At 40.9% G+C, this 12,358-nt stretch overlaps 1 protein-coding gene across 3 annotated transcripts in view; it reads right to left on the bottom strand.

The window, feature by feature from the left end:
• Positions 1–12,358, bottom strand: part of LOC120246957 (phospholipid-transporting ATPase IB-like) — a 205,002-nt gene that overhangs the window by 145,566 nt on the left and 47,078 nt on the right. For all 3 annotated transcript variants that reach the window (XM_039254618.1, XM_039254624.1, XM_039254633.1), the window contains exons 11-13: positions 11,099–11,264; positions 5,137–5,264; positions 3,816–3,893 (exon numbers count right to left, since the gene is read on the bottom strand). In XM_039254618.1, the coding sequence (XP_039110549.1) occupies positions 3,816–3,893; positions 5,137–5,264; positions 11,099–11,264 (372 nt within the window). The remainder of the gene's footprint in view (positions 1–3,815; positions 3,894–5,136; positions 5,265–11,098; positions 11,265–12,358) is intronic.

Here is a 12,358-nt window from a genome sequence, read left to right as displayed (position 1 = left end):
CCTGCAGCTAACACCAATGGTCAATGGTGAGAAGCTGAAAGCTTCTCCCCTAAGATCAGGAAAAAGAAAGGGTACCCACCGTCTCCACTTTATTCAATATGGCATTGGAAATCCTGGCCAGAACAATCAGGCAGTTAAAGTAAAAGGCATCCAAATTAAAAAGGAAAAAGGAAAACTGTCACTATTTGCAGATGACATTTTATATACAGAAAACCCTAAAGACCACACCAAAAACTTCTTAGAATTAATGGACTCAGTAAAGCTACAGGATACAAAGTCAACATGTGGAAATCTATTGTATGTCTATACATCAATAATGACTATTAGAAAAAGAGAAATTAACAATTTCATTTACAATTGCATGAAAAAGAATAAAATAGCTAGGAATAAATTTAATCAAGGAGGTGAAAAACCTATATGCTAATCAAAGAGATTGAAGAAAACACAAATAAATAGAAAGATATTCCACACTCATGCACTGGAGAAATTAACACTGTTAAAACGTCCACACTATGCAAGCCAACTATAGATGCAATGTAATCCCTATCAAGATTCCAATGGCATTTTTCACAGATTTAGAACAAATAATCCTAAAATGTGTATGCGACCACAACCCCAAATAACCAAAGCAATCTTGAGAAAGAAGAACAAAGTTGGAGGTATCATGCTTCCTGACTTCAAACTGTATTACAAAGTTATAGAAATCCAAACAGTATGGTATTGGCCTAAAAACAGACACAGGGGTTAATGGAACAGAATAAACAGCTCAGAAATAACCAATGCACATGTTCATTTAATTTATAACAAAGGAGTCAAAAATATGCAATAGGGAAAGGACAGTCTCTTCAATAAATAAATGACAATCTTGTCAATAAACTGGACACTGACATGCAACAGAATGAAGCTGGACCACTTTCTTATACTATATACAAAATTAACTAAAGATGGACTAAAGCCCTGGATACAAGACCTAAAACCATAAAACTCCTAGAAGAAAACACAGGTAGCAAGCCCTCTGACACCAGTCTTGGTGATGATTTTGGGGATTTGACACTAAAAACCAAGGTAACAAAAGCAAAAATAAATAAGTGGGACTACATCAAATTAAAAAGCTTCTGCACAGCAAAGGAAACCATCAACAAAATGAAAAGGTAACACAACAGATAAGAGAAAATATTTGCAAAGCACATATTTGATGAAGGGCATTAATAAAGAACTCCTGCAACTCAATAGCAAAATAATAATCCAATTTTTAAAATAAGGAGAAGGTCTCTATAGATGGTTTTTCAAAGAAGACATCCAGATGACCAACAGACACATGAAAAGATACTCAACATCACTCATCATTGGGAAATGCAAATCAAACCATAATGAGATATCACTTCACACCTGTTAGAATGGTTATTACCAAAACATAAGTGTTGGCAAGGATGTGGAGGAAAGGGATTCTTGTGCGCTGCTGGTGGGAATATAAGTTGGGGCAACCACTATGGAAAACAGCATGGAAGCTTGTCAAAAAATTACAAACAGAACTTCCATATGATCCAGCAAGTTCACTTCTGGGTATTTATTTGAAGAAAATGAAAACACTAACTCAAAAAGATAGATACATCCCCAGGCTACTGGCAGCATTAACTACAATAGCCCAGATGAAACAACCTCAGTGTTTGTCAATGGATGAATGGATAAAGAAAATGTGGTATATGTGTAATACAGTAATACATAATTACACACACACTTCAGCCATTAAAAAGAAGGAAATCTTGCCGTCTGCACAACATGAAAGGACTTTGAGGGTGTTATGTTATGTGAAATAAGTCAGACGAAGAAAGACAAATGCCACATGATTCACTTACTTGGGCAATCTAAACAAGAAAAATAACTAAACTCACTGCTACAGAGAACAGATTGTCAGAGGCAGGGAGTGGTGGGTGAGCCAAATGAGTGAAGGGGGTCAAAAGGTAGAAACTTCCAGTTAGAAAATAAATGAATCCTGAGGAGGTCATGTATAGCATGGTGATTGTAGCTAATGTTACTATACTGCAGGTTCAGGAAATAGAATACTGTATTACATGTTCAAAAGCTGCCAGGAGGGTAGATCTTAAAAATTCTTATCACCAGAACTCTGTAACTATGTATAGTGACAGATGTTAAGTAGACTTAACACGATGATCATTTTGTAATGTATTATGTGGTATACCTGAAACTAATATATCTGTCAGTTATACTCAATAAAAAGAGGAAAAGATGGAACAAAAGGAAAAAATGTTAAACCATTTTTTATTATCATGGTAAAGTGTGTTTAGATAAAATTTACCATTTTCACCATTTTTAAGTGTTATTGGACACATTCACATAGTTTTGTGACCATCACCGCCATCCATCTCCAGAAGGTTTTTATCATTCCCAACTGTCAACAGAAAAACATACGTTCTAAAGGATTAGGAAATAATCAGGTTTTCATGAGCAGTAAAGTTGCTAGAAGACGGATTATTCCATTGCCCTTCATCTTTAGTTGTCCAAGGTAAAAAGGCTACTAATGGTGTTCTCAGATCAGACATTTCCAGGAGCCAGAAATACTCTGAAATAAACATTTACTGGGAACTCACTCTTCAAATGATACTGTGGTATCTAACTATGGTCACTAACTGTGACCATCAGTTAGAAATCACATATACTAATTACTGGTTATAATTATTAGCATTAAATCCCTTCTTCACACCGGGTACTGTGCTGAGTGTGTTACAAACACATCATCTTATTCAGTCCTCCTCACAAGCTTCTGAAGTAGATGCTATTGTCGTGCCCGAATTACAGATGAGGAGTCAAGGCCAGCAAAATTCCCTAAGAAGCCCATGATGACACTGCTGGTAAAGAGTCAGACCAGGGTTTGCTCCCAGGAAGTTTAACTCCAAAATTCTGCTTTTTACCATAATTTACATATTGCGTCCAATTAATTGAAAGATGGGATCTTATAATATCGTTTAAAAAAAACATTAAGAACAAAAATAATTACCAAAAAATGCCAATCAGAAGTCTCCATCCTTTCAGGTAACGTATGACTGTGGAAATCGGGTGGATTTTCCCAGGTGCCCTGAGGTGTAACTGACAAATAACTGTAGGGGATTTTGAAAACAATTTCTACCAAAAATAAATAAATAAATAAATAAATAAATACTAAAATAAAATAAAATAAAAACAATTTCTACTTGTAAAGCTGCCACTGTCATTTAGAAGGCAACCAACCATCCGTTGGTAACCTGGCATCATTCTTCTCCTTTCTACTGTGCTGTAGGGACTAGCGGCCTGAGGGTACATTTCTCCCAATCTCCCAGGATTCCTGTTTAGATGCTACCATCGGAAGGAACTTGTAGTTAAGAATTACGAGCTGTATTATGGCCCTGTTGGCAGCTGTGGGCAGATACACGGGTTAGACAGGTGTGAAATTTTGCAGCAGGTTCCAGATGCTTCCCTCTGGGTCATCTGCCTTAGGGAAGCAGGTGCATGGCCACCAGAGGCACATCCCCAGGCTCTTGTGACTCCCTGAAAGCCAACCGAAAATGAGAGCCAACCGAAGCTTTCGCCAGCTGCCTCTCCAACTCGTCCACTCTTTCATAAGCACATTAGTGACCTGTATTAGGTCTGTTCGACTTGCAACCCATGATGTATTATCAACTAATTATACTTTTGAAGCTCCGTAGCGCATCAACTACAGCCTACGGCTGAATCTGGCACTTTAACTTTGCACACGCTCTCCCTAGATCCACTTTCTTCAAAGTTCCTGTCGCATACCCAGGCCCTGAAGGGACCCTCACCTGCCCAAGCTCTTCGTTAAGATTGGACGTTCTGGCCATGGCATAGACATTATTTCCTTTATAATGCATGTCTTCATCCTGCAAGAAATGAATAAAATGGTCAAGCCACACAGCACGAGGCTCAAAATGTCCGTAGGTCAACCGTACAGCCACTGGTCTTCTGACATGGCTGACATCAGAAAGAATTCAAAATGGAGAGTCTGAAATACTTAGAGAGTCTTGGGTGCTAGTTTCTCACATACTTTGGCAGAGCTGATTCAGGAGAGGCAACGCTACATAGAAACAAATATCAGCGTGTCGTTGGTTTGGTATTGGAAGACCTTGGCTTCCAGATCCTGGCTCTGCCTCAGACACTCCCAGAGAGCAGACACTCCCTCAGACACTCCAAGAGAGCAGGCTTCGCAGCTAATACATCTATACAACGGGGGCAAGAACACGGACCTCCAGGCACTACTGTGAAAATTGTATGAGGATACGTTTAAAATTTTTTTAATGTTTTTTTATTTATATCTAGGAGAGAGAGAGAGAGAGAGAGAGACAGCATGAGCAGGGGAGGGTCAGAGAGAGAGGGAGTCACAGACTGAAACAGGCTCCAGGCTCTGAGCTGGCAGTCAGCACAGAGCCCGACGCGGGGCTCAAACCCACGAACCACGAGATCACGACCTAAGCGAAAGTCGGCGCTTAACCAAGCCACCCAGGCGCCCCTGTATGAGGATACGTTTAAAAGCACTGTCTCATTTCGTGGTTGTTAAAGATAACACAACCCTTCGAGAGATGGTAATTCATTGATACATGGAAATCATTTTAGTGTGACAATAAGCAAAAAGTTTTATTTCCACAAAAAAACTTTTAAATATAACTAAAAAAATGCAAACACACAAATTAGAAAACTTATTCAGTCACACGATACTAAGCGTTCATTTAAGTAAATGCATGGTTTTCACCGAAGAAATTGTTTCCTTAATTTGAAGTGATTCTGGAATGGCTGTTTCCGCCACTCTTGCCAAGATATGTAAATCTACTGTAAGTCTTCTGGACTCCTTTCCTACGGTATCTTAAATTTCAATGGGCTGTCTCTTTACAGTTGCTACTAAGTCACTAGCACTTAAATATATCTTATCAGCTAGAAAAAATATATTAAAAAACAGTATCCTCAAGAGGGACACAGAGAGGCCCAGGCACCACTGGGTCTGGCTGCCACCGGTGTTTGGCTCTCCTGTCGGGAATGCAGCTGGCCCTGGACACCAGCGCCATTGTAGCAACACAGGTTCGCAGACTCCTAAAACCAAAGGCACAGGTCAAGACTGATTTTCATACTCACCCAGTTTATAAACAGGGCCTGAATGTACTTCACAATCTCCAGAGTGACCAGCAGGCTGATGGGGATGAGATTGTGATACAAGATGATGAACACCAATATGTCAAACCCTAGGCCGTGGGAGCTGCTCTCTGTGAAGAAGGTCAGAGGAACCATGTCACGGCTGTAGGCAACGCCTTCATTCACCTTTGTTTGCACGGTTACTTTTTTAAATTGTGACAATTTCTCCATGAAAATTAGTATTAAGAGTATGATTCAATGGATACACAAAAATAGTTTTAATTTTTTTAATATAATCTGTCAAATTGATTTCCGAGCACTTATTCCAACAAGTGCCCTCCTCCATGCCCATCACCCACTTCCCTCTCACTCATCCCCCATCCATCCTCAGTTTGTTCTCTGTATTTAAGAGCCTCTTGTGGTTTGCCTCCCTCCCTCTCTGTTTGTAACTATCTTCCCCCCTTCCTTCTCCCACAGACTTAGGTTAGGTTTCTCAACATCCACATACAAATGAAAACACAGGATATCTGTCCTTCTCTGCCTGACTTATTTCACTCAGCATAATACCCCCAAGGTCCATCCATGTTGCTACACATGGCCAGATTTCATTCTTTCTCATTGCCAAGTAGTATTCCACTGTATATGTCAACCACATCTTCTTGATCCATTCGTCCGTTGATGGACACTTAGGCTCTCTCCATGTTTTGGCTATTGTTGAGAGTGCTGCTATGTACATTGGGGTACATGTGCCCCTATGCATCAGCATTTCTATATCCCTTGGGTAAATTCCTAGCAGTGCTATTGCTGGGTCATAGGGGGGTTCTATTGCTCATTTTTGGAGGAACCTCAAAAAATTTTCCAGAGGGGCTGCACCAGTTTGCATTCCCACCAACAGAGCAAGAGGGCTCCCGTTTCTCCACATCCTCGCCAGCATCTAGAGTCTCCTGATTTGTTCATTTGAGCCACTCTGACCGGCGTGAGGTGGTATCTCAGTATGGCTTTGATCTGTATTTCCCTGATGAGGAGGGACGCCGAGCATCGTTTCGTGTGTCTGTTGGCCACCTGGAGTTTTAAGTCTCAGTTAAGCACCAACACTGTAATAGGGTGTGTTAGGAGCATCAAGACACAAGATCTAGTAAGAGACAGAGCCTGCTCTCCGGAGCTCTGGAAGCAGCCTGAGAAAGTAAGATGTGTCAGTAATTATGACACAATGAATTCCAGGATAACGCTGAACACGAAGAGTGGCAACAACACAAAACAGAGGGTCCAGAAAGAGGGTGCACAAAAGAAGGTGTGCCAAGCTGTGAGGCAGGGAGCTTGACCCATGGAGATGAAGGGAGGAACAGGAGGAGGCCATTTTCTTTAGCTGGAAGTACGTGGCTTGAAGACAAGGAAATAATTAATGATTTTTTTTAAACTCAGGAAAAGAAGGAAAGTGAAGCCCAAAGGAAAAGAAAAAAAAAACAAGTATCATACTTTGTAAAACCTAGTGATGTACAAATTTTTAAAGAGGTAGGTGTGTTTGAGAGAGTGATTTTCCAATACAAATTCAATCTAAATTCACAGACGTTTACGGAAAAATATCTAGAAAGTATTCAGGGGACATATACATATACTGCTTTATATAGGTCTTTCTGAAAACTGACATTTCGATCTTACATATTAAATTGATATGTTGAGTTAGAACTGAAAAGAACTAAACAAACTGATTTGTAAAGCTTAATTAAACACAAATATGTATATAGAGAGATCAAATTTAAATAATAATTTTAAGTTAAAATTTTATATTCATTTTTCCTAAAAGGGGGCAACCTGTAACTTAGAAAAATCATAGCTAAATCTAGATTTCTAAATTCCATCAACCTGTAAGTTTTTTTTTTTTAATTTTTTTTTAATGTTTTTTATCTATTTCTAGGAGAGAGAGAGAGAGAGACAGCGTGAGCAGGGGAGGGTCAGAGAGAGAGGGAGTCACAGACTGAAACAGGCTCCAGGCTCTGAGCTGGCAGTCAGCACAGAGCCCGACACGGGGCTCGAACCCACGAACCGCGAGATCATGACCTAAGCGAAAGTCGGACGCTTAACCAACTAAGCCACCCAGGCGCCCCAACCTGTAAGTCAAGTTTAACTCACTATCATATCGATTCGAGTTCTTATCACCTTGAGTTTACTAACTTTCCCTTATTTGCCATGATTACACTTTTACACTTACTATAGTACATGTAAAAAGGGTCATAAATCATTCTTTTAGGAAAACTAGAGGCAGATAATATTAGGACCAGTTTTTGGACAGAGAAGTTGAGACAAGATCTTTAGTGCTTTGCTAAATTTACTCATTACTGAAAATGCAGTTACACTTTACCCCATACCTTTTTCTTCTTTTGGACTAGAATATCTTGGGCAGAGTGGTGTAGTCCAGAGCCGATAATGGATTCTTATTCCAAAGAAGCCAGTAATTTCCTCTGTGCTTTTTGGTAAATATACAGAATCTATTTCACTTTCACGAAACAAGGGGCTGGACCTGAAAACTACAGAGATCTGCTTCTAAATATAAAAATGATTTCTTTTCGTCAAAAAATTAATTACTGAGTTCCTATTATGAAAAGGCATTGTTCTTGGAGTTAAAGATACAATGACTCCTGTCCTCAAAAATTCACAATCTAGCTGGGAGGAGGGGCAAACGATCATATAAAACATGGAAATGGAATGATATCGATGAAAGACATCATTATAGAAGCCAAAGAGGGCTCCTGACTAAATTAAGAGAGGGAGATAAGATACAGGAAATGCTATTGGAGAAGGTAATGCCTCATCGGGGACTGAAGTGAGAAGTGACAGGTATCCAGTCAAGAAGAGACCAGAGGTGCATCTGAGGCAGAAGGAACACGAGACAAAAGGCCTAGAGATGCTGAAGCAACTGGTGGATGGAAGGATGATGAAAGAGGTCAGTCTTCTGTGAAAGGAGACTAGGTGCTCAGGGAGAAGTGGGGAGCTATCAGGTGACAGAGACAGGACTGGATTACAAAAGTCTCGAGGTGCCGGGCTAAAGGAGATTTTTCTTGGCCCTGTAGGCCAGGGATCAGAACACTTTCTCTAACAGCCAGAGGATAAATAATTTAGGTTTTGCAAGTCTCTGTTCCAACTACCCAGCTCTGCTGTTGTAGCACCAGAAGTAATCACATGTAGGGGCATCTGGGTTGCTCGGTCGGTTAAGTGTCCAACTTCAGCCCAGGTCATGATCTCCCGGTTTGTGAGTTTGAGCCCCGCATTGGGCTCTGTGTTGACAACTTGGAGCCTGGAGCCTGTTTCAGATTCTGTGCCTCTCTCTCTCCCTGTCCATCTCCTGCTCACGATCTGTCTGTCTCTCAAAAATATATATAAACGTTAAAAAAATTTTTTTAAAGAAAGAAAGCAATCACATGTAATACATCAACAAGTAAGTATGGCTGTGCTCTGATAAAACTTTATTTACAAAAACAAGCAGTGGGCCATCGGGCAGTAGTCCACCAAGCCAGTGTAGACAACAGGATATGGTGAAGCTACTGCATGTATTCATTACTACTTTTTGAATGCATCTTTCTGGAAACTGTATGAATGAAAGAATCTGAGTGGAACTTGACTGAGGGCTGGGCAACAGTGGAGAACTGTGACAGTGGTTCAGGGATGAAAAAGAGACTGTGTACAGACAAAATACTGAAAAGGTGGAATAAACAAGACTTTGGAACTGATTGGATGATGAAGGCCCATGGGGGCAGAAGTGGGGAAGAGAGGAGGAAGCGAAGAGGGGTAAGAGTGACCTTATGGCTGCAGCTTGGATGAAGGTCGGATAGCAATACTTACAATTTACATGGAGAATACTGAAAAAAAGACACTGGTTGGGAGGGGGGACCCTTGAATTTAGTGTTGTACATGCTGAGGTAAGAGGTCTGCAAGATACCTGGAAAGCAATGTCCAGGCACCAACGAATTAATAATTCATAGAGACATCTGGGCTAGAGGCAAGCAGGCAGAAGAGAAATCAACTGATGGATGACAATTGGAATTATTAGAGCAAATGAGCTCTCTTAGATTTTCTTGGATAAGAAAGTTCCTAAGAAGCTGGTGAAGGCCCTCCTACAGGGAAAAAAAAAACAAAAAACAAAAAACATGCACACATAAATATATGAATACAATTTTCACAGAAATTTCAGGGTCTATGGACCAAAGTTGAGGCATTCCTGGTGAATGCAGGGTCCTGAAAAATACCAGCATTTAAGAGGTGGTTCAAGGTTTCCATGAATCAAATAGGGAAGAGATGGGGTTTCTTGTTTTGTTTTGTTTTGTTTTTTAATCAGAAGAGGGTGGGGTGCCTGGGTGGCTCAGTCTGTTAAGCTTCTGGTTCTTGGTTTCTGCTTAGGTCACCATCTCACAGTTCATGAGTTCAAGCCCTGCAGCAGGCTCTGTGCTAACAGTACGGAGCCTGCTTGGGATTCTCTCTCCCTCTCTCTCTCTGCCGTTCCCTGCTTGCTCTCTCCATCTCTCAAAATAAATAAATAAACTTTAATTAAAAATCAAAAGAGGGTGACAGAAGTCCAATTAAATTCCACTTAAAAAACGACCACTGGGGGGCGCCTGGGTGGCTTAGTCGGTTAAGCGTCCGACTTTCGCTTAGGTCAAGATCTCGCGGTTCGTGGGTTCGAGCCCCGCGTCGGGCTCTGTGCTGGCTGCCAGCTCGGAGCCTGGAGCCTGTTTCGGAGTCTGTGACTCCCTCTCTCTCTGACCCTCCCTTGCTCATGCTGTCTCTCTCTCCTAGAAATAAATAAAAATATTTAAAAAAAAAAAAAAAAAAAACGACCACTGGGTTTGGCAATTAGGAATTGATTCCTAACCTTGAGCCACAATTCCAGTAGACTGGTTGAAATGGATAACAGATGGAAAGGGACCCAAGAGGGACCAGGAGGTAAGAAAAGAGAAACAGTGAGGGCTGTGTCTCAAGAAGTCTGACACTGAAGGGAAGAAAAGGTCATTTGTAGGGTATGCAGAATTTGACACGTTTTATCAACATCAAAATGTCAGTGACTTCTGTAAGAATTTATGTCTGTTTCAAAATAAGATAATATTCACAGTCTTGGGCTAGGGTAAATTAAAGAAGCACATTAAGTTGAGATTGCTTTTTTGAAATCACTGAAAATCTTAAAGCTTAAGATAAAAACTGGACACATAATATCTAGAAGCCCAGGCTGCATAGGAATGAATCCTTAATTTTTTGATCCAACCTACAAAGTCTTAGCTTCCTTATTTTTAAGATGCTCCCAGACAGATCTGCTTAAGGGACATTAGAACAATTTGAAAACCTCAGTTGATAGATGAGAAAAGGAGAAACATATATGGTGGTTAACTGTGAAAACATGGAAAGACACAAGCAAAAAAAAAAAAAAGACTGAACTTTTAATGGCCAAGTATCAGTTTATCTTTAAATCTTTTACCAACCTTCTGGTCAATTTAACAATGGAATCCCCTTCAGGGACCCCTGTCCTCATTTTGGGGGCATCATTCCTTGTATACAGAGCACGGTACTAACCCCGTAAGGTGGGTATGATCCCCATTTTCAAATGAGAGAAGCATTGCTCTGAGAAGTCCAAAGCCTTGTCCAAGTTCTCCAGGTGGCTAAGTGACAGAGCCAAGGACGTAGGCCCTGCGTGCCCATCTCACAGTCTCATTCCTCTGCCTTGGCCCCCTCTTCTCCCCTTTATTCAGGAATGCCAAGATGATGTGGCACCCACAGAAACATCTTAAGAAGGAAACGTTCTGTTTCTAAAACTCACTAATCCTCAGGGTCCCAAAACGCAACAACAAACAATGACAAAACACTACCAGTTAGAACGAGGGCCTTCCCTCTCAAATAAAAACATGGCAACAAGTGTTTAAAGTCCCTCTAAAAGCATTACGATTCCTCAGACGGTAGCTTCTCGACACCCTCGGACACTTACCCTTCATCCCGATGTACCAAATGTCTCCTCCATGCCCTTCCTTCCAGAGTATGGCTCCCACATAGCTCACCAAGGACATGGCCAGGAGCAGCAAAAACAGCAGAAGGATTTGCACGTTGGTCACCTTCTCAACAGTCGATCTCTTGAGGGGCAGTTTGATGGAATTCTGTGCCACAGCACACGTACGCACACCGAGGATGAAAACCAAAGGAAGTAGAACGCGTGCGTGTTATTTGTGGTAAGAGGAGGTCGCAAATCCCAGCAGGTGGGAAGGAGAATATGGTTCGGCCACGTAACTATCGACCCTGAAAGGGTGCCATGTTGTTGATGACATGGCTTCCCACTCCAGTCCTCGGAGCGTTGTTTACTTATTCCCAGAGGACATGTTCACACAGATCCACCACCCCACGGTTCTAGGGGTTTTAAAAAATCAAATGTGGTAAATCAGACAGTCTAGGTGATCTTCTGTACAGATTTCTAAAAAGACTGTACTAATTTCTTGGCTTTAGTACTTATAGTTATTGAATTATTTCTGATTTGAAAACCATGGAAAGGTACCTCTCATCTGAGTCTGCTGGGGAAGTATTCTAGATTTTTACCAGTACAGGGGCACCCACATGGCTCAGTCAGTTAAGGGTCCAACCTCAGCTCAGGTCTCATCTTGTGGTTTTCACGGGTTTGAGTCCCACGTCAGGGTCTGTGCTGACAGCTCAGAGTGTGGAGCCTGCTTCAAATTCTGTGTCTCCCTCTCTCTCTGTCCCTCCGCCCGCTCCACACACACACACACTCTCTCTCTTTCTCAAAAATAAACATTGAAAAAAATTTTTAAAAAGATTTTACCAGTCCAATAACTATTCTAATACATGTATATTTTAGGAAACCAAAGCTCTGGGTTAGGGATACAGTGAAAGCTTCAAATAATAACTTTCTATTAACATTTCAGATTTGCCCATATATTTCTGATAACTGTCTGCATAGGTCTATTAAAATACTGGCAAATGTATGTATATTTAACCGTTTTTATATATAACATATATAACTGGCAAGCATATAGATACTTACAGATATAGATATTTAACTTTTCAATCATACTTTGCCAGAATAAATTTACCATTTCCACATATTTTCTTTTTAAGTAGGCTTCACACCCAGCACAGAGCCCAACAAGGGGCTTGAACTCTCAACCCCGAGATCAAGACCTGAGCTGAGATCAATAGTCAGACACTTAACTGACTGAGCCACCCGGGTACCCCTACATTT

This window comes from Hyaena hyaena, unplaced genomic scaffold, assembly GCF_003009895.1.
Source record: "Hyaena hyaena isolate Hyena2069 unplaced genomic scaffold, ASM300989v1 scaffold_11, whole genome shotgun sequence".
NCBI lineage: Eukaryota > Metazoa > Chordata > Mammalia > Carnivora > Hyaenidae > Hyaena > Hyaena hyaena.
Note: the sequence above shows the minus strand (reverse complement) of the source record. Positions and strands in the feature narration are given on the sequence as shown.